This window comes from Gopherus evgoodei, chromosome 9 (genome assembly GCF_007399415.2).
Source record: "Gopherus evgoodei ecotype Sinaloan lineage chromosome 9, rGopEvg1_v1.p, whole genome shotgun sequence".
Taxonomy (NCBI): Eukaryota; Metazoa; Chordata; order Testudines; family Testudinidae; genus Gopherus; species Gopherus evgoodei.
In genome coordinates, this window is record NC_044330.1 from 9,421,897 (window position 1) to 9,441,628 (window position 19,732).

General features: G+C 43.6%; 1 protein-coding gene and 5 non-coding genes across 8 annotated transcripts; all 6 read left to right on the plus strand.

Moving 5' to 3' along the window:
- Window positions 1-6,105: 6,105 nt before the first annotated feature.
- EIF4A2 (eukaryotic translation initiation factor 4A2) lies at window positions 6,106-14,646 on the plus strand. 3 transcript variants are annotated; one of them, XR_004001912.1, is made up of 12 exons: window positions 6,106-6,213; window positions 7,243-7,288; window positions 7,378-7,510; window positions 7,799-7,938; window positions 9,266-9,434; window positions 9,869-9,978; window positions 10,372-10,515; window positions 10,955-11,092; window positions 11,473-11,562; window positions 11,976-12,055; window positions 12,892-12,999; window positions 13,836-13,903. XR_004001912.1 is itself a non-coding variant. In XM_030574671.1 (11 exons), the coding sequence occupies exons 1-11, from the start codon at window positions 6,185-6,187 to the stop codon at window positions 13,978-13,980; spliced, it is 1,224 nt and encodes a 407-aa protein (XP_030430531.1). In that variant the 5' UTR covers window positions 6,106-6,184; the 3' UTR covers window positions 13,981-14,646. The 3 variants fall into 3 exon arrangements, 1 of the variants encoding a protein (XP_030430531.1); XR_004001913.1 differs by having other exon boundaries at window positions 12,892-12,995; window positions 13,836-13,851; XM_030574671.1 differs by lacking the exon at window positions 12,892-12,999 and having other exon boundaries at window positions 13,836-14,646.
- LOC115658168 lies at window positions 7,653-7,721 on the plus strand. Its single transcript, XR_004002201.1, has one exon. It is a non-coding gene; the product is annotated as a small nucleolar RNA SNORD2 (small nucleolar RNA).
- Window positions 9,707-9,777, plus strand: LOC115658169. Its single transcript, XR_004002202.1, has one exon. It is a non-coding gene; the product is annotated as a small nucleolar RNA SNORD2 (small nucleolar RNA).
- LOC115658147 lies at window positions 10,028-10,151 on the plus strand. Its single transcript, XR_004002180.1, has one exon. It is a non-coding gene; the product is annotated as a small nucleolar RNA SNORA63 (small nucleolar RNA).
- LOC115658166 lies at window positions 10,575-10,755 on the plus strand. Its single transcript, XR_004002199.1, has one exon. It is a non-coding gene; the product is annotated as a small nucleolar RNA SNORA81 (small nucleolar RNA).
- On the plus strand, window positions 11,270-11,397 carry LOC115658146. The gene has a single exon (XR_004002179.1). It is a non-coding gene; the product is annotated as a small nucleolar RNA SNORA63 (small nucleolar RNA).
- Window positions 14,647-19,732: the final 5,086 nt, after the last annotated feature.

Consider the following 19,732-nt stretch of genomic DNA (forward strand, 5'->3'; position numbering starts at 1 on the left):
TGGAAATATAGTCTCCTCCTCCTTTCATTTCGTGAAATGAAGTCAATGGCTTTTTTGGAAGGAGGGACTGGATTCCCTTCTACATATCTTTCTGATAAAGAGGATTCCTTTGAGAAGGGAACTGAGAGTTTGTTTGTTTTATAAACCTAGTTTTGTAGTCCCATCATAAAAAGCTCAGGACACATCTGTGGATAGCAGTGATCATCCAATGTGATGGATAGTTATGAGCCCAGTTTTGCTCCCATGAGTGCACTGGGCCCAATGCTCTTCCCATTGATGTCAAAAGGTGATTTTTTGTTAATGATTTCAGGGAGAGCAGGATTTGGCAGTATGGCTCTAACATGCAGACCCACACACATTAACTATTTACATGACTATTTTGATTTATGGTATGATTTGGTGATTATTTCTCATTTGAACTGAGCACCATTGGGCTCAATTGCCTTTTGGCACATTATTGGGACATAGGGTCCCCGTAGACTGCAAGTAGCCACAAGCATAAGATGCATGGTGCCATTGTTCTTAGCATACATAATCCACGGAAGATCTGGGCTTCAAGTTATTTTGCAGAAGTTTTTCAGCAAAATCCTAAAACCAAGCATGCTCCATACCTCATCCCTCTCAGATTTTGGAAGGCACTTCAGATTATTAAACCTTGGGTCGATTGCTATAGCTTTCTTTAGAAATCTCACATTGGTACCTTCTTTGTGTTTTGTCAAATCTGCAGTGAAAGCTATCTTAAAACGAACAACGTGCTTGGTCATCATCTGAGACTGCTATATTATTAAATATATGGCAGAATGCAGGTAAAACAGGGCAGGAGGCATTCAATTCTCCCCCCAAGGAGTTCAGTCACAAATTTAATTAACGCATTATTTTATTAATGAGCATCAACAGCATGGAAGCATGTCCTCTGGAATGGTGGCTGAAGCATGAAGGGGCATACATATGGTTAGCATATCTGGCATGTAAATATCTTGTAATGCGATTACAAAAGTGCCATGTGAAGGCCTGTTCTTACTTTCAGGTGACATTGTACATAAGCGGGCAGCATTATCTCCTGCAAATGTAAACTAACTTGTTTATCCTAGTGATTGGCTGAACATGAAGTAGGATTGAGTGAATTGTAGGCTCTAAGGTTTTACATAGTTTTGTTTTTGAGTACTTACGTAACAAAAAAAAATCTACATTTTTAAGTTGCACTTTCACAATAAAAAGATTGCACTACACTACTTGTATGAGGTGAATTGAAAAATACTATTTCTTTTATCATTTTTCCAGAGCAAATATTTGTAATAAAAAGTGAGCATGTTGTACTCTTTGAATTCTGTTGCAACTGAAATCAATATATTTGAAAAATGTAGAAAAACGTCCAAAAATTTAATAAATATTTAATACATTTCAACTGGTATTCTATTGTTTAACAGTGCTATTGTGATTAATCATGATTAATTTTTTTATCATATGAGTTAACTGCGATTAATTGACAGCCCTACTTGTAATATAACAAGAGTGCATCGAAGAAAATATGAGACTCCACTCAATTTCTCCCTCAACTGGAACATCCTCAGGACACAAACTTTGGAATACCTCCTCAGATCAAAATAGGCAACATTGTATTTACTGCACTCATCTGAGCACCTTCCAGTATATCACATTGTTGTGTTTCTCATCCTCTCCCTGGGGCAGAAGCACATGAGAAGGGCCATACTGGATCAGACCAATGGTCCATCTAGCCCAGTATTCTGTCTTCTGACTGTGGCCATGCCAGGTGCTTCACAGGGAATGAACAGAACAGGGAATCATTAATTCTGTCACAGAGGTCACAGAAGTCATGGATTCCGTGACTTTCCGTTACCTCCGTGACTTTTGCAGCAGCTGCGTGCTGGCTCAATGGCTGCCCCAAGCAGGCAGCCCCTGGGCCAGCAGTGGCAGTTGGGTGGTGGGAGGGGGCCCAGTGCTAGGGGGAGGCGGTTGGGCAGGGGCACTTACCTCAGGGTGGGTGGCTGCCTGGCTCCCACTGGCATGGCCCCCAAGCAGCTCCTAGGCAGCAGAGGGGCAGGAGGTCTCCATGTCACGCACTGCCTATGCCCACAGGCCCCACCCCTGCAGCTCCCATTGGCTGGAGTTCCCAACCAATGGGAACTGCGGCAGCCAGCACTTGTGGTAGGAGCAGCAGAGCCCCTGCCCTAGCCCCTCCCTCCACCGCCTAGGAGCTGCAGGGATGCAGAGCAGGGTAGGAAGCCCCTGCCAGCCCCACCAATTCTCCCCGCCCCCAATACCAGCAGAGGTCCTGGGCCACCTTCCCCAGCACCTTCAGCAACCCTAGACTGCCCTCCCCAGAGCACTCGCAACCCCCCCCCCGCCCAGTTTTTACTCAGGGAGGGTATTTTTAATAAAAGTCATGGACAGGTCACTGGCCCGTGAATTTTTGTTTACGGCTGGTGACCTGTCCATGACTTTTACTAAAAATACCTGTGACTAAAACATAGCCTTAGTAATCATTAAGTGATCATCCCCTTTTGTCCATTCCCAGCTTCTGGCAAACAGAGGCTAGGGACACTTCAGAGCATGGTTTTGCATCCCTGCTCAGCCTGGCTAATAGCCATTGTTAGACCTATCCTCCATGAACTTATCTAATTCTTTTTTGAACCCAGTTATGCTTTTGGCTTTCACAGCATCCCCTGGCAACAAGTTCCGCAGGTTGACTGTGCGTTGTATGAAGAAGTACTTCCTTATGTTTATAGTCTTGGCCTTCACAACATCCTCTGGCAAAGAGTTCCACAGGCTGTGTGTTGTGGGAAGAAATACTTCCACATGGAATGGAATGTCTTGTTTTAACAATATTTGGGAAGGGAGAAGGTTTTTTTTTTTGTTATTTAAATATACACATTGCTATGTGTTTATGTTAGAGAAGACAAGGTCAAAGAAATGCACCTTGCACTCAGAGTGGAAGGTGGTGAGGTTTGTGATGATTTCTTAATTCCCAGGGGATTTAATTCCACTCTCAATCTGGCCCCTGATAAAACTCTCTCTCTCGCAAAGATGAGTGTTAGTTACCCTTATTGTACAGTTCCATTGTCACACATGTGAAGAGAAAGAAGCACTTTCAATTTTCCTCGCTAAATGCATAACACTCCATAAAACAGGCTTTTAAGATCTCTACAGTGCATCAATAAGAGAGCTGGGAATATAAAACTTGGGACTTCCTGACACTCAATATATGTGTAAACTCAAAAGCTTGTCAAGATGTTGACTCGATTAAAGATATTACCTTCCTCACCTTGTCACCTAAAATTCTGGCATTTCATCAGGTCATACTGTCCCTGCAAGTGCTGCCATTGCAGAACCAGTGTATATTTGGTCTCTCTTCAAACTGAATCCTCTGAAGGATATTTTACACATATTCATATCCTAAAAGCAAAAGGCGGGATTTTCAAAACATCACCTGCATTTGTGCACATATGCTCACTATGGAAACAAATTCTCGAATTGCCACACTCAACCCCACTCACCCTCCCCAAATGAAATTAGTATGTTATATCATTTGTATACACAGGTAACAGTATGAAACAATTATAATAAACCTGATAAGTCTAGTAAATGCAGCAATACTTTTTCTTTTTTATTGGTATGAAAGCAACTAGCACAGGGGTGGGCAAACTTTTTGGCCTGAGGGACACATCTGGGTGGGGAAACTGCATGCAGGGCCATGAATGTAGGGCTGGGGCTTGGGGTGCAGGAGGGAGTGCAGGGTATGGGAAGGGGCTCAGGGTAGGGATTGGGGTGCAGGAGCGGTTTGGGGAGCAGGCTCCAGACCAGCATCACTTACCTGGAGCGGGTCCGGGGTGGCAGCAGCCCACAGCGGGGCTAAGGGACGCTCCCTGCCTGCCCTGGCCCTGGACTGCTCCCGGAAGCTGCTGGGACCATGTCCCTGTGGCGAGGGGGCAGAGGGCTCCACGTGCTGCCCTTGCCTGTGGGTACCTCCCCTGAAACTCCCATTGGCCGCGGTTCCCCATGAACTAGCACAATGTTAGCCCCTGAACTAGCACGATTCTCAAACTTTTGTATTGGGACACCTTTCAAACAGCAAGCCTAGGAGTGCGACACCCCCTCCCTTATGAATTAAAAAACACACCTTTTTTTATATTTAACACTATAAATATTGGAGGTGAAACAGGGTTTGGGGTGGAGGCTGACAGCTCATGACACCCCACATTGCGACCCCATAACTAGCATAATACCATTGACCGTTTTGATCTAGCTTGCACAATAAAAATTAACTTATTTAATGTTTTATTTTAGTTTGTGTCATCACAACAGTATTTCCTGACACAACTTAGTATTCACATTGTCAGACTGTCAATTGCAATCTGTCACAACACAACTTTTCCATCACATATGAATAAATCTGCATCAATCCTAGCAACAGCATGGGTTAACTCCCACACAAACATCCCCCAAATATACCTTCATCTAGAACAGGGTCTCTGAACCTTTTTCTTTCTGAGCCCCCTTCAACATGCTATAAAATTCCACGGCCTACGTGTGCCACAATAACTGATTTTCTGCATATAAAAGCCAAGACTGGCATTAGGGGATAGCAAGCAGAGCAACGGCCTGGGGCCTCATGCCATAGGGCCCACACAAAACTCTATTGCTCAGGCTTCAGCCCCAGTGGTGGGGCTCAGGGCCCAGGCTTCAGCACCATATGGTGGGGCTTCAGCTATCTACCCTGGGCGCCAGCGAGTGTAATGTTGGCCATGTTTGGCAGCCCCCTGAAACCTATGCACGGGCCCCCCGACAGCCTCAGACACTGGTTGAGAACCACTGATCTAGAATACATTACCCACATTTTAACTCTCCTTTACAATCCCCTCAGCCAGTTTCTGCTACCTCAAAAACAAACCAACCAAACATAAACATTGATGTGGCCCACCAGTAAAAGTGTGTGAAGCTAATCTATTTAACCTATCTGGGTTTTTATAAGCACCCATCACGACAGTATCTGAGCACATGAATTAAACAGCAGTATGACAGTAGAAATCACCTTCTAGCCAAACAATATAGACTGCAACCTCATCCTATCTGCAACCGTCTCCCCTAGGTTCGATCTTCTCCCCTATTCCACCTCACTCCTGCATCCCCTGGTACCTCTTCCCTGAGCTGCTTCCACACATCCATTTCTCCAGAGCGCCACAGGTCCTTCCCTTAGTCCCTCTCCAGTATTTCCTACTCCAGACATTCAAAACTACAAATCCTCCCCCATCCCAAAATCGATTTAACAATCACCAAAGGGTTTTTTTCTTTTGACTCTATTTGCAGTTCTTTTGCTGATGGTCTTGTTTTGGGGCTTTCCCAGGACAGTTTTCCAGCTTTTTCCCCAAAACACAAAGGCTAGAAGCTTATTTTGTTGGGGGGGGGGTGTATGTAGGGGCAGGGGGGAGGGGTAAATGAAAGAAAGTGGAGAGTTTCCCATAATCCCATGACTCCTGGAGCCTGGGTTTGACACCAACATGGCAACCTTGTGATAACCCTGCCTTCCTCACAGGTGATGCTCAGGCTTTGATCCCTTAAGCCTCCTCACCTGGTGCCCCCTTTCCCCCTCAGCTGCCCTCCCCGCCCTAAATTCCCTTCCCTCTTTCTCTGCCCCTTCCTCGGGTCTCAGCTGCCCTTTCCCCTCCTCTGGCCCCTCGCCAAGCTCCCCTCCCCCCTCCGACGACCCAGCCCCCTGCCCCACTCAGTCTCTCCCTTCCCCCTCCCGAACTGAGTCTCTGTCGCCACTCTGCAGCAGGGGTCAGGCAGGGAAACCCCGTACGCGAATGGTGGGGGCACGAGCAAGAGAAGGAAGGCGCAGGACACGGTCATATCTCTAACTGCTGCAATATCCTTCCGCCTTCGCGGCACACAAAATAGTTCCAGTCTCCGCCCGCTCTTCTGGCTCTGGCAGCCTTACGAACCCCCACGGGAAATATCACACCCAGTTTGAATGGGGACATCCGTGACACGGGCGAGCCCTAAACGGGGTATATTTGTGGCTTAGACTGTGGGACGATATACGGATTCCTCCGCGGCGAAAGGCGGTTCGAGTTCCGGCGGCTGCATGGGTATATAAACCAGGCGTCGCGGAGGCGCTGTCTTTTCAGTTGAGGAGAGAACAGAGGTGGGGGCTGGAGACTGGAACATGTCAGGTGGTTCCACGGATTATAGCAGGTATTGGGGGCTGAAAGGTGGGGGACTAGTCAGGGCCTTCGTGGCTTTTTTTTCTCTTGAGGCGATTTTAAAGGGCAGCGCGATTAACGCGGGACGAGGTGGGGCGTGTGACGCCGGCTCTTTGCCGTTGGTGGGAAATACCATCCCAGGTGGTTCCGTCCAGTTGTCTCTTGGTAGGCACGTTCTTCTCGCAGCTTGTCCGTTTCGGGGACCCATCCCCCGTGCGGCCCAGCATGATTTAGCTCCGAGAGGAGCCGGCCATGACGCTTCAACTTTGAACCCCCCCTTCCCCGGTGTCCCGTTGGTTCACTCCGGCGTTTCATGGGCCCGGCTTCGGGCGAGTCCATTTTCACGCAGAGCGGGAGGGGCTCGACGCTTAAGGCGATTGCCGGGCGCCTTCCTCCGCCTGCTTAGCGTCTCCGATTTGCGCAGTCCCGGGGTGGAGCTCTCGCGAGAGTTTGCTCGTCCTGGCTGAGGCAGATGGGGCGGCACATAGAAGCCGGAGAAAACTTCTCTTCTGGCTCTTCAGGCGAGGTGGCCCAGGTAGGGCAGCTCTTTTTTGCCTTCTCCCCGGCGGGGGCTACAGCGCCCAGCCGGCAACGCTCTTAGAGCAGGGGTTTTCGCTGCCCTGGGAGTGCTGCATGCTGGGAACTGTAGTCTCTGCCCTGCGCCTGTTGTGGCGGTGCGGCGCGTTGAGGCCTGCTATCGGCCTTGCTGCGGGGACGCGTGCTGTGCTGCTGTAGTTAGCTCTGGGGGTCGCTGCAGGGTAGAGGTGTTTTGCTGATTTTACACTGTGGCTATAGGGTGACTGAGCCTGGCACAGAAAGATGGAGTAATGGCATCCATGCTAATGAGGAGAGGAGACTAGTTCTCATGCTGGGAAAATACCAAAGCAAATTCTAGAGTTATCCATCCCTGGTTCAAGTTCCAGTTTGTTGTGGGCAGTGTTAATGCTATCGAAGATACTGAGGTCTTGATGTTCGATTGTTAGTTGCAGAGTGTTAACAGCCTGCTTTTTCTTGGCAACAGAGACCATGGCGGCCCAGAGGGAATGGACCCTGATGGTATCATTGAGGTGAGCAACTGTACAATACACTTTAGACTCAAATCAAATATGGAGGTAGGTGATCCATGTAGTAATCTTTTTGTTTTTTTTTCTTACAGAGCAATTGGAATGAAATTGTTGACAATTTTGATGATATGAATTTAAAAGAATCCCTTCTCAGGGGTATTTATGCTTATGGTTTTGAGAAACCTTCAGCTATTCAACAGAGAGCTATTATTCCATGTATCAAAGGTAGGCAAGCACAAAAGTCTACTGCATCTGTCTGCTAATGGTGACAAGACAAGTTAACTAGAAAAGAACTTTTTAAATGTATGTACTATGTAGTTATTTTTAAAGTGTGGTGATGATACTTACTTTTAACCCTTGCTTGAACAAGTGAGATGATGATATACCATCTTTCGGGACTGATCTGAAATGGAGAGCTCTTAATTGCTGATCACTTATTTCAAAAGGAATAGAATTAAACTAAATATGAATAACTTGTGTAGGAGCAGTAAATATATATCCTACTTTTTTTAGGGTATGATGTGATTGCTCAAGCTCAGTCAGGTACTGGCAAGACAGCCACATTTGCTATTTCCATCCTGCAGCAATTGGAGATTGATCTCAAGGAGACCCAAGCACTAGTATTGGCCCCTACCAGAGAACTGGCTCAACAGGTATTGATAGTGTAGTTAAAAAAGCTGCTTGCACATTGCATAAGTTTCAGGTTTCACAACTGTGTAGGACAGTTAACAGACTTTTCAAAGGGGTCTGTAACTAATATCCATTCAGAATCCTTGCCACTTTGAGTGTAATGGGGAAACAAAATAGCTTCTGTTTTAGGTTTTCCTTGCCCACATGAAGGGAGTTCAGATGTGATTTGTTTGGAGGTGATGCTGGGATAAGGGGCAGGTAACAGCTGATATGCTGTGTAGTTCTGAAAGGGCATCTCCCAGCAAATGGTGAAATATTAAAAAATGAAATATTAAAACATGTTCTGAGTGGAAATAAAATGCACTTTTTGAAAACAACTCAAACTTGTGTGCAGTTGTGCAACATGAAAACTGCAGTGCACATGTGATCAGTTCATTGTCTTGTGGTGTATTTGTCTGACCCATGCTATGTTGCATGTTTACCTCACAGTTTCAGTACTTTTTTCTCCTTAAAATGGAGCTGCTTCAGTGAAGCTCCAGACTACATTAAATCCTGTACTGTTAAAAGTGGCTCCAAGAATTCTTTGATTTAAGGTTTAATGTGATACATAAAAGTGTAGGTACTAGACTTATAAAATGTTTTGCAATTTGGTTTTATACTATATATAATTTGCTCAGCACTCTTAAGTGAGAATTTTTACTTCCTCAGACCAAATATTAGAGTCAACTGTGCTTGGAGGTAGAGTTGTCTAAATATGATACCTTTTGGAATCTAGAAAAAATTGTGGTATCAGATCAGTTATAGTTTTTACTAATCCTATACTCTCAGTTAAAGCAGTAGCAAAGTGAGACTTCACTGGGAACAGAATTGGACATTTGGCCTTAAACCTGAGGATATTTGATTCTTGCCTAATAAATCTGAGTTTACTGCATAGTTGTGTACTCTGCCTGCCTGACAACAAAATGTCATAACTTATTTGCAAGCTGTTCTGCTAGTGCACAACACTAGTGATAGTTTTCTCAACTCTGCCGTCACTCTGCAGTTTGGCCTCTGAAGGGAAAATTCCTTAAGGTATCTTAAGGAAAAGATCTAGGATTCATTTGATAATAGGACTGACTCTTTTCTTAAGAAAAGAACTAGCTTAAATAAATCAACCCAAGAAATTACCATGTTGATGCCATTGGTGAATTTGGGGGAGATTAGCAGCAACTGTGACCCAGTTTCCATACCAGAAAAGTGCATGGTCCTTGTTCAGAACTGAATAGTGAATATAGAAATTAGTGTTTTGGAACTTAACTGGATTTTTTAAAAAACATACTGGAAGTACTGACTTAAGGATTTTTATTTTAGATACAAAAGGTAATTTTGGCTCTTGGAGACTATATGGGTGCAACTTGCCATGCTTGTATTGGTGGCACAAATGTTCGTAATGAGATGCAGAAGCTTCAGGCTGAGGCTCCACACATCGTGGTTGGAACTCCAGGTCGGGTCTTTGATATGTTAAACAGACGATATCTTTGTAAGTACTGAATTTAGTTTCACTACTTTAGCAACCAGTATATTCACATGTGGAAGCTGCTTGATGGTTTCAATTGACAATGCAGAAAGCAGGCTTTGTAATTTCTGGGGTTCAACTTTCCAAGTAAATTGTGGAAGAAATGCATATTAAAGGCAATAGATATACCTGAACATTCCATTTAAAAAATATTACTGTTCAGCAGTTGGAGAAGTTAAGAATGTTTAAAACTTTGCATTAGATACATAACTTACAGGGTGTGAAACTTAAAAGGGGAGTGAAGTGATGTTTTACCATCTTTCGGGACTGACTTAGAAATGATGATAAAAGTTTATACTGATCACTCATAAAGGAAGAGGTAGTGATTCACAGCCATTTCAGATGCACTAAACAGTCTCCTTAGCATGCTTTATGAAACACTTCTCCCTTTCTCCTAGCACCTAAATGGATCAAGATGTTTGTCTTGGATGAAGCAGATGAAATGTTGAGCCGTGGATTTAAAGATCAAATTTATGAAATTTTTCAAAAGTTAAGCACAAATATTCAGGTAAAATCAGAATTAAGTTATCACTAAGATGAGCAGCTTGTGTTAAGAAATGCAGGATAAGTTACAATGTAGCTGTCAAGTGCTGTATTGTCCTTCCCCCGCTCAAATAAATTGTTTCATATCCCTGACTGCCTTGATTCCTAGAGTAGACAGGGACGCTTAGTCTCATACATGTAATCTGTCTTCACTTAACCATGTTAGATTAATTTCAATGTTAATCAGTTGGGAATCATATTTAACTATGGTTTCTGCTTTTGAGTGCTTACTGCACAAAGCGATCTCTTGGATGTTGGTGGTATTACTCATTTAGGGTTAGTATAGTACCTCTGAATATTGGTGGTTTTTCTTACAATTTTAGAAGCATTTCTTCTCGGTTTGTACTGTATCGCTTAGGTTGTATTGCTGTCAGCCACCATGCCGATGGATGTGTTGGAAGTGACCAAAAAGTTCATGAGAGATCCTATACGTATTCTGGTGAAAAAAGAAGAATTGACCCTTGAGGGTATCAAACAATTCTATATTAATGTTGAAAGAGAGGTAGGTGCTAACTTTATTTCCTTTGGCTGGAAGTATTTAGAAGATCTCTCGTTTTTTCCACCTTCTTGTTAAAGCACTGTGCTAAAATTACAGAAACTAGGGCTGAGCTTTGGTTTTTGTAGTAATGCTAGCAGAGTACACATAAGAAGAAGAATAAATATGCACTAGATCCAGAATGACTTGGGTGGACCTCTTTCTTAATGTCCAGTGTCCTATGTCTTAGGATTTGGTGCAATAATCTTTGTGGAAACTTGCACATATGCTTATTTTTCATGTTGTACCTACATAATTCTATATACTGAAACGTTAATTTGATGATGGGGTTTTCTGTAGTTCTTGCCCTGCCATACTAAGATTTTTTTTACTTAGTAACTGAACTTGTTTAGTTAATACAAATTTAATTACCTGGCACTTTTTCATAAATTTTGCATATATTTAGGAATGGAAGCTGGACACTCTCTGTGACTTGTATGAGACACTGACCATTACACAAGCTGTTATTTTCCTGAATACAAGAAGAAAAGTGGATTGGCTTACAGAGAAAATGCATGCAAGGGACTTCACAGTCTCTGCTCTGGTGAGAGTTGATGCTTCATCTTATCTAAGACATCTCATGCTTGTGATCTTGTAGGACTGATTAATGTATTCAAATCTCCATTTCACTTGGGCAATGATAGACACTTTAGTGGTAATGATTCTAACAAATTCAGAAACTCTCGTTCTAGGCACCAAAACTGGTGCTCTTTAAAGTGAGAAGCAGGTTAAGTTACAATGTAGCTGTGAAGTGCTGTATTGTCGTTCCCCCTGCTCAAAACAAAATGTTTCATACTATCCCTGCCTGCCTTGATCCCATAGCAGATGGGGACGCTTGGTCTCATACACATTTAAAATAAGAAATAGATTTTTCTGTTCTGGAATATTGAGATTGTAAAAGTTCTCATTTTTTGATTTCTGCAGCATGGTGACATGGACCAGAAGGAACGAGATGTTATCATGAGAGAGTTTAGATCGGGATCAAGCCGTGTCTTGATCACTACTGACTTGTTGGTAACTATCTCAGTCATCTTAGCATACGCACAATGTGCTTCAGGTGGCATGTGACCAGAATTCATCACCAAATTTGGTCCATTGGTTGGATCATTAGCTTCCTCAGCTTGGGCTGGGTACTGATGGGGGTGCAGTGTGAACACTGATCCATGCCCCTAAACATCTCAATTACCTTAATACTGCATCTCCCCAGTGTGTGTTTAGCATGTTCACACTTGCTGCCCAAAGCTTCTTGACTTGGTGAAGGTTACTGTAACCGAACCACTCAAGCTCTTGGAAGAGTAAAGACTACACTCCACTATGGGCTACACGGTTGTAGTTCATCACTATAATGTGGTCAACAAAATAAGGAGTAAATATCTTACTCTAAAATGTATGGGCTTGTATTAAAGAGTCTCTGCATTGGCTTCCAGGCTCGTGGCATTGATGTGCAACAGGTTTCATTGGTTATAAATTACGACCTGCCGACCAATCGTGAAAACTACATTCACAGGTTAGTTGCTGTAGTGTTACATCACTGAATGTTTCTCCTAATTTCACTGCTTCAGACTAAATCACAAGAACTTGCATCCTATTTTCTACACATTTCTATCTGTGTAACTTGAACAAACCCACCCACTGCTCTGGGTTTTCTTAGCCCACTCAGTGGGGCTGGGGGGGCGGTGGGGGACTGGAAGAGTGTGTATCCAACCATACCAGGAAGGGCATACCCATCTAAAATATCAAACACTAAGTACTGACTAGTACAGTTGTTTCCATAACACTTCTGAAATGGGGGAGGGGCAGAGCTTCTTGGTTAGTCAATGAAACAAAGCAGTGGGAAAACTTAGATGTCTTAGTCTGTCTTAGCATTGTTGCCTGATCAATTCATTGCTGAGGTGTAGTCCAATTGGCATCTGCTGCTGAATTAGAATCTTCTGCACTATATCTTGTGGAGCCTCAGAAACGGCAAAAAAATCATTTCTAACTGCAGTGTTTATGCCAAGTCTAGTTATTGATTTGTCCACCACATCTTACTGCTTTAGGCCATAGCTCATTTTTCCTGGACTGCTGCTGCTGTTCACTTAGTAGGCTTCCATATTGTTAGCAACTTCAGCTGGGATAGTAAGAATGTGTTGACTTCCTGAGAGGTCTAATTGTGCTGTTTTTGTGCCTTCATTTGTTTGTTCTTGGTGATTTCTCTTACGGTGGGATTCTTTCTTCTGTGGTGGTTTTTCCTTCCTGGTAGCAATTTCAGTTTTGTTTCCCTAGCTCTAGTTAAATACTTCTAGTGGCTTTGTCCTTAAATTAAGTAAATTGTACTCTGTTACTTGATGTAAAACAATACAGGAGTCGGTAGCAGCAGTTGATGACACAAGATGGTGCTCAGAAACGGCGTTGACCTAATTTAGGACGTGGATTCGTAAGCGGCACGCTGTTTGAATAAAGAGCGAGTTGGTATTTATATACTTGTTTTTTATTTTGTCATGATTATTCACTTTGTTTTGTCATGTATTTTAGCTCTTACAGAAAAGGTGTTTCACATTGTCCAGTTTTTCCATGAAGGAAGCAGAACTGTTGGTGGGCTGTCAACTCACTAAAACTAATGTGGTGGTGTAATCTGTCTCTTACTTAAAACACTTATACAAAAGCAGTGATTTTTAGCTTTATATTGACTCTTGTCTTGGGTTTCCGTGTCAAACTGATAAGTTTTCCCACTGAAAACAGTATCTTAAATACAAATATTTGATGTTTTCACAGTGAAATATGAACATTTATTCTGCATTACAGAATGTAATTGGAATACATCTGTTGCTGACTTTAATATTTAGCCTTCTTGAACATTTACCTGTGCACTAGGCTGACCAAGCTCTCTGCCCACACTTGGGAAATGGATGAGGGTGGCTGGATGTGTAAGTTTCATTGCTAGCCATTCTCAAAGGTGCAAGAGTGAGAGGGTTGGAATGACTTTGCACTTCATATCACAACACCAAAGAGCTACACTGAAATTATTTTGCAGTCAAAACAGTAATCTTTCTCTACTGTTGTCTACAGGTTGGATATTTCTGAAGGTTGGCACTAACAGCTAATTTTTCTTGGCAAAATATCATTTTTTGACTAGCATCTAGTACTGTAAATAAGGATAAACTGGCCTTTGGCAAATAAGGCCAGAAGAGACCATAGTAATCATCTAGTTTGATGTCCTGTATAATACTGGCCCTAATGTCTCACCCTCCCCTAGGAATTTGAATCTTTTAGAAAAACGTTTTTTAAATGTCTTCTGTTCTGTGCAGAATTGGACGAGGTGGCCGTTTTGGCAGGAAAGGGGTGGCTATAAACTTTGTTACCGAGGAGGACAAAAGAATTCTTCGGGATATTGAGACTTTCTACAATACTACAGTGGAGGAGATGCCTATGAATGTGGCTGATCTCATTTAATCCCTGGGATGAGAGCTTTTTTGAATGCAGTGCCCGCTGTTGCTGAATAGGCATTCACAACGTGCATTGTGCTTCTTTCTTTGGGGATATATTGAATCTTGTCTCAATGCTCATAACGGATCTGAAATACAGATTTTTTTTGATCAGCAAAGCGACACTTTTGTCGTGAGCTCTTGTGGTGAAAGCCATTGGCTTTATCCACTTTAGGGTTAGACTGTTGGGGTTGGGTGGAAAGTCATGGGGTCTGTACATTTTTTCTTAAATTTATTTCCTAGTTCAGTAGAAGTGGTTGTATTAGATGTTCTTTATCATTTAATAATTTACTTATGGACTAAACGATATAAGTGCTGTATAAAGTCAGCCAATTATGTTAAACTAGCATACCTTCCTTTATTGTATGTTTTTTACTTATACTTTAGATTGAAGTGGAAAGGCCTTTAAAAAATATATCAACTTTTTATATAGAGTATTCCAATGCATTTTTGTTTGATATGTATTTATTCAATAAAATATTTAATTAGTGGTAAGTGTGATCTGGACCCTGTCAAGCCCCAGCAAGCAAGCAATCATACTATTATCTTAGGCAGGGTTAAACCCAGTAAAATGCCATATTGCACATGTCTTAATGAAGTTTGAATGTTCAATTAAAAAGAACTTCTATATTCACTTAAAGTGTAAATTGTTTTTGACTGACAGTGTCTTTCATTGAGTGGAGGTAACATTTCATCTTGATCAGCCTAGTGTAATGCTGGTAATCTTATTTCTTCTCCAAGCTTGGCATTTGAGTATAATCACCAGTACTGCTTGTCGTGACCATTCTTTCTGCTGCTAGTAGAGAGGGCTCCATAATCACTTACTAGTAAAGAAGTGAAACTACAGCTCTACCACTGGCCCAGGAACAGCTAAGCCAATAACGAGCCTGCAGGCCCAGCTCAGCTATAGCCCAAGGGCAGCTCCTTGTCAAGGGTGTCTGGACTACTGTCTCACTAAAGTAGCTAGACATCCCATAGAGCTTTTTTGTTTTTCAGTGGGGAAGAGCTCCACTGCTAACTGCATGGGGCAGGGAGGGGAAAGCTTAGGACAGTGGCTCTTAAACTTTTGTACCACGGTGACCTCTTTCACACAGCAAGCCTCTGCATGCAACCCCCTATACATTAAAAACACTAATAAAAATATATTTAACACCATTATATGCTGGAGGCAAAGTGGGGTTTGGGGTGGAGGCTGACAGCTTGTGAACCCCTGGCTTTGGACTTATTTACAGGCAATTTCTACACTTATGCTAAATAGCTTATATGAGTACAGCTTTTAGTCTGATTTCTATAACTTGTAATAGAGCTATCTGTTAACTGTAGGGCTTTGCACATGTACTTAAAAAGCTAGTCTAGGCAAGCTCTTGTGGTTTTTAACCTTTCATTCATGGACCTCTTAAAAAAAAATTTCAAATGCAGGTGCAGACCCCTTGGTTATCTTAGACAGTCTGGCTCCCAGGTTGTAAACCAGGGGTCTATGGTGGTAACAACTTTGGGTTGTGATGGAGCTGCCAGGGCTGCTGTTAGATTTGTTGAGGCCAAAGCTTGAGGGCTGGCAGGGCTGAGGATAATAAGTGGCAGCTGAGTGTGGGCTTCAGTCCCCATACCTGTCTTCCATGAACATTGCTTAAGAGGCATACTGAAAACTAGCATGGTTACTCCTAACTCACCACTGCACTACATAGTCAAATGACCCTGCTCGAGCAGCACAATGACCAGCACAGTTAAAACACTGTATATGATTCTTTGACCATGGGATGGTGTTCCAATGAGTGCTACGCAGAGACAGGCTCCATTTAATGAAACGATCTTTGCAAGCAGGCTGGCTAACCTAGTGATGAGGGTTTTAAATGGTTCAGCAGGGGAAGGAGATCAAAGCCCTAAGGTAAGTGGGATGCCAGGAGGAAGCACCTACAGGAAAGTGCAAGAAGGGAGGACTCGCTGATCATCCTGCTTTTGCAGTGTAAGGCAGGAAGTTATCTTAAGGGCCTCTACACAGATGCAAGAAGCCTGGGAAACAAGCAGCAAGAACTGGAAGTCCTGGCATAGTCAAGAAATTATGTGATTCAAACAAGAGACCTGGTCAAATAAATCACATGACTGGAGTACTGTCCTGAATGGATATAAACTGTTCAGGAAGGACAGACAAGGTGGAGGAGTTGCATTGTATATAAGAGCAGTATGACTGCTCAGAGCTTCGGTATGAAACTGCAGAAAAACCTAAGCATCTCTGGATTAAGTTTAGAAGCATGAGCAACAAGGGTGATGTGGGAGTCTGCTATAGACTATCAGACCTGGGAGATGAGGTGAACAAGGTTTTCTTCCAGCAACTGAACAGTTACTAGATCACAGGCCCTGGTTCTCATAGGGGACTTCAATCACTCAGATACTTGCTGGGAGAGCACTACAATAGTGCACAGACAATCCAGGAAGTTTTTGGAAAGCGTAGGGGACAATTTCCTGGTGCAAGTGCTAGAGGAACCAACTAGAGGCAGAGCTCTTCTTGACCTGCTGCTCACAAACAGGGAAGAATTAGTAGGGGAAACAAAAGTGGATGGGAACCTGGGAGGCAGTGACCATGAGATGGTTGAGTTCAGGACCCTAACACAAGGAAGAAAGGAAAGCAGTGAAATACAGACCCTGGACTTCAGAAAATCAGACTTTGACTCCCTCAGGGAACTGATGGGCAGGGTCTCCTGGGAGAATAATATGAGGGGGAAAGGAGTCTAGGAGAGCTGGCTATATTTTAAAGAATCCTTATTGAGGTTGCAGGAACAAACCATCCCTATGTGTAGAAATGGCAGGTGGCCAGCTTGGTTTAACAGTGAAATCCTTGCTGATCTTAAACACACAGAAAACAGCTTACAAGTGGAAAATTGGATAAATGACCAGGGAGGAGTATAAAATATTGCTCAGGCATGCAGGAGTGAAATCAGGAAGGCCAAATCACACTTGGAGCTGCAGCTAGAAAGAGATGTTAAGAGTTAACAATAAAGGTTTCTTCAGGTATGTTAAGTCAAGGGAAGTGTGGGCCCCTTACTGAATGAAGGAGGCAACCTAGTGACAGAGGATGTGGAAAAAGCTAATGTACTCAACGCTTTTTTTGCCTCTGTCTTACTTAACAAGGTCAGCTCCCAGACTACTCCACTGGGCAGCACAGCATGGAGAGAAGGTGACCAGCCCTCTGTGGAGAAAGAAGTGGTTCAGGACTATTTAGAAAAGCTGGACAAGCACAAGTCCATGGGTCCGATATACTGCATCCAAGGCTGCCAAAGGAATTAGTGGATGTGATTGCAGAACCATTGGCCATTATCTCTGAAAACTCATGGTGATCGGGGGAGGTCCCAGATGACTGAAAAAAGGCCAATCTAGTGTCCATCTTTAAAAAAGGGAAGGAGGAGGATCCAGGGAACTACAGGCCAGTCAGCCTCACCTCAGTCCCTGGAAAAATGGAGCAAGTCCTCAAGGAATCAATTCTGATGCACTTAGAGGAGAGGAAAGTGATCAGGAACTGTCAGCATGGTTTCACCAAGGGCAAGTCATGCCTGACTAACCTAATTGCCTTCTATGAGGAGATAACTGGCTCCGTGGATGAGGGGAAAGCAGTGGATGTTTTATTCCTTGACTTTAGCAAAGCTTTTGATACTGTCTCCCATAGTACTCTTGCCAGCAAGTTAAAGTAGTATGGGCTGCATGAATGGATTATAAGGTGGATAGAAAGCTGGCTAGATCATCGGGTTCAACAGGTAGTGATCAAAGGCTCCATGTCTAGTTGGCAGCCAGTTTCCAGTGGAGTGCCCCAAGGGTCAGCCCTGGGGCTGGTTTTATTCAATATCTTCATTAATGATCTGGAGGATGGCATGGACTGCACTCTCAGCAAGTTTGCAGATGACACTAAACTGGGAGGAGTGGCAGATATACTGGAGAGTAGGGATAGGAAACAGAGGGACCTAGACAAGTTAGAGGATTTGGCCAAAAGGAGCCTGATGAGGTTCAACAAGGACAATTGCAGAGTCCTGCACTTAGGACAGAAGAATCCCATGCACTGCTACAGACTAGGGATCAAATCGCTAGGCAGCAGTTCTGCAGAAAAGAACCTAGGGGTTACAGTGGACAAGAAGCTGGATGAGTCAACAGTGTGCCCTTGCTGGCAAGAAAGCTAATGGCATTTTGAGCTGTATAAGTAGGAGCATTGCCAGCAGGTCGAGGGATGTGATCATTCCCCTCTATTCAACATTGGTGAGGCCTCATCTGGAGTACTGTGTCCAGTTCTGGGCCCCACACTACCAGGAGGATGTGAAAAAATTGGAAAGAGTCCAGCAGAGGGCAACAAAAATTATTAGAGAGCTGGAGCACATGATTTATGAGGAGGCTGAGGGAACTGGGATTGTTTAGTCTGCAGAAGAGAATGAGGGGGGATTTGATAGCTGCTTGGAACTCGCTTTCAGATAGTTGAAAAGAAGATGGAGCTAGACTGTTCTCAGTGGTACCTGATGACAGAACAAGGAGTAATGGTATCAAGTTGCAGTGGGGGAAGTTTAGGTTGGATATTAGGAAACAGTTTTTCACTAAGAGGGTGATGAAGCACTGGACTGGGTTACCTAGGGACGTGGTGGAATCTCCATCCTTAGAGGTTTTTAAGGCCCGGCTTGACAAAGCCCTGGCTGGGATGATTTAGTTGGGGTTGGTCCTGCTTGGAGCAGGGGGTTGGACTAGAATACCTTCTGAGGTCCCTTCCAACCGTGATATTTCATGATGACTGAAGACAATTAGGATCTTCTAGTTTAAGCTTCTAGTTCACCCTATCTGACTGACTACTGAAATCAAAATGTTGAGGGATTCTACATGTAAAAGTAGTGTAGCAATGAAATTTTACTCTCAACATTGAAAATAGTCTGAGGTTGGGAGGTTTTATAGGAGCCACACATTTCTGAAAATCCCATTAGGCACCTAACCTGCATCCTTAGGTACTTAAATATCCAGCCCATACTCCACCAGAATTAATTTTGTACACTATTAAAAGACTTAGTATATACCCCAATGCACTTACTATATACACTTAAGGAAAAGCTTTCATTTGCTTTTAAAAAGGGTATTCACATAGACCAGAGGTTCTCAAACTGTGGTCCGTGGACCACCAGTGGTCCGTGAATAGGGTTACCAGACTGCAACTGTGAAAGAACGGGACATGGGGGGCTGGGGGAGAATAGGCAACTATACAAGAAAAAGTCCCTAAAAACAGGACATCTGGTCATCCTATCCATGAGCTCCATTCAGGTGGTCTGCAGATAGTTCCCTCCAGTCTAAGGTGCACACTTGGGCAGCTGCACACAAAAGAATGAAGGACCACCCACCTAATCAGTGGAGCCGCTCAGGCGTGAGGTGGTGGCCTTGGAGGGGGCAGTGGGGTGAGAAGACGGGGTGGGGGGGAATTTGAGATGTGCAGGGCTGCAGCAGCCAGAGAAAGATGCAATCTTCCCCAGCTCAAGGGCTGTGGCTGCCAGGGAGAAACCCACCCCCCACCCCTTCCCAGCCTCAGCTCTGTGCTGCTGCAGGAGGGGAAAACCTCCCTTCCCTTCCCAGCTCAATGGCTGCTGCAGCAGGGGAGAGAAGGCACATCCATCCCATTAGAAATGGGAGACTACAGATATTAAAATATGAGCTGTGTGCCTTTATTTGTATAACAAAAAACATTAAGGTTTGTTTTTTTTTAAAATAGC

Coding starts and splice junctions, on each gene's coding strand:
- EIF4A2 (XM_030574671.1), top strand. CDS start 6,185: ATGTCAGGTGGTTCCACGGATTATAGCAG. Junction 7,289..7,377: donor ACCCTGATGGTATCATTGAG/GTGAGCAACTGT, acceptor TTTTTCTTACAG/AGCAATTGGAATGAAATTGT. Junction 7,939..9,265: donor CCAGAGAACTGGCTCAACAG/GTATTGATAGTG, acceptor TTTTTATTTTAG/ATACAAAAGGTAATTTTGGC.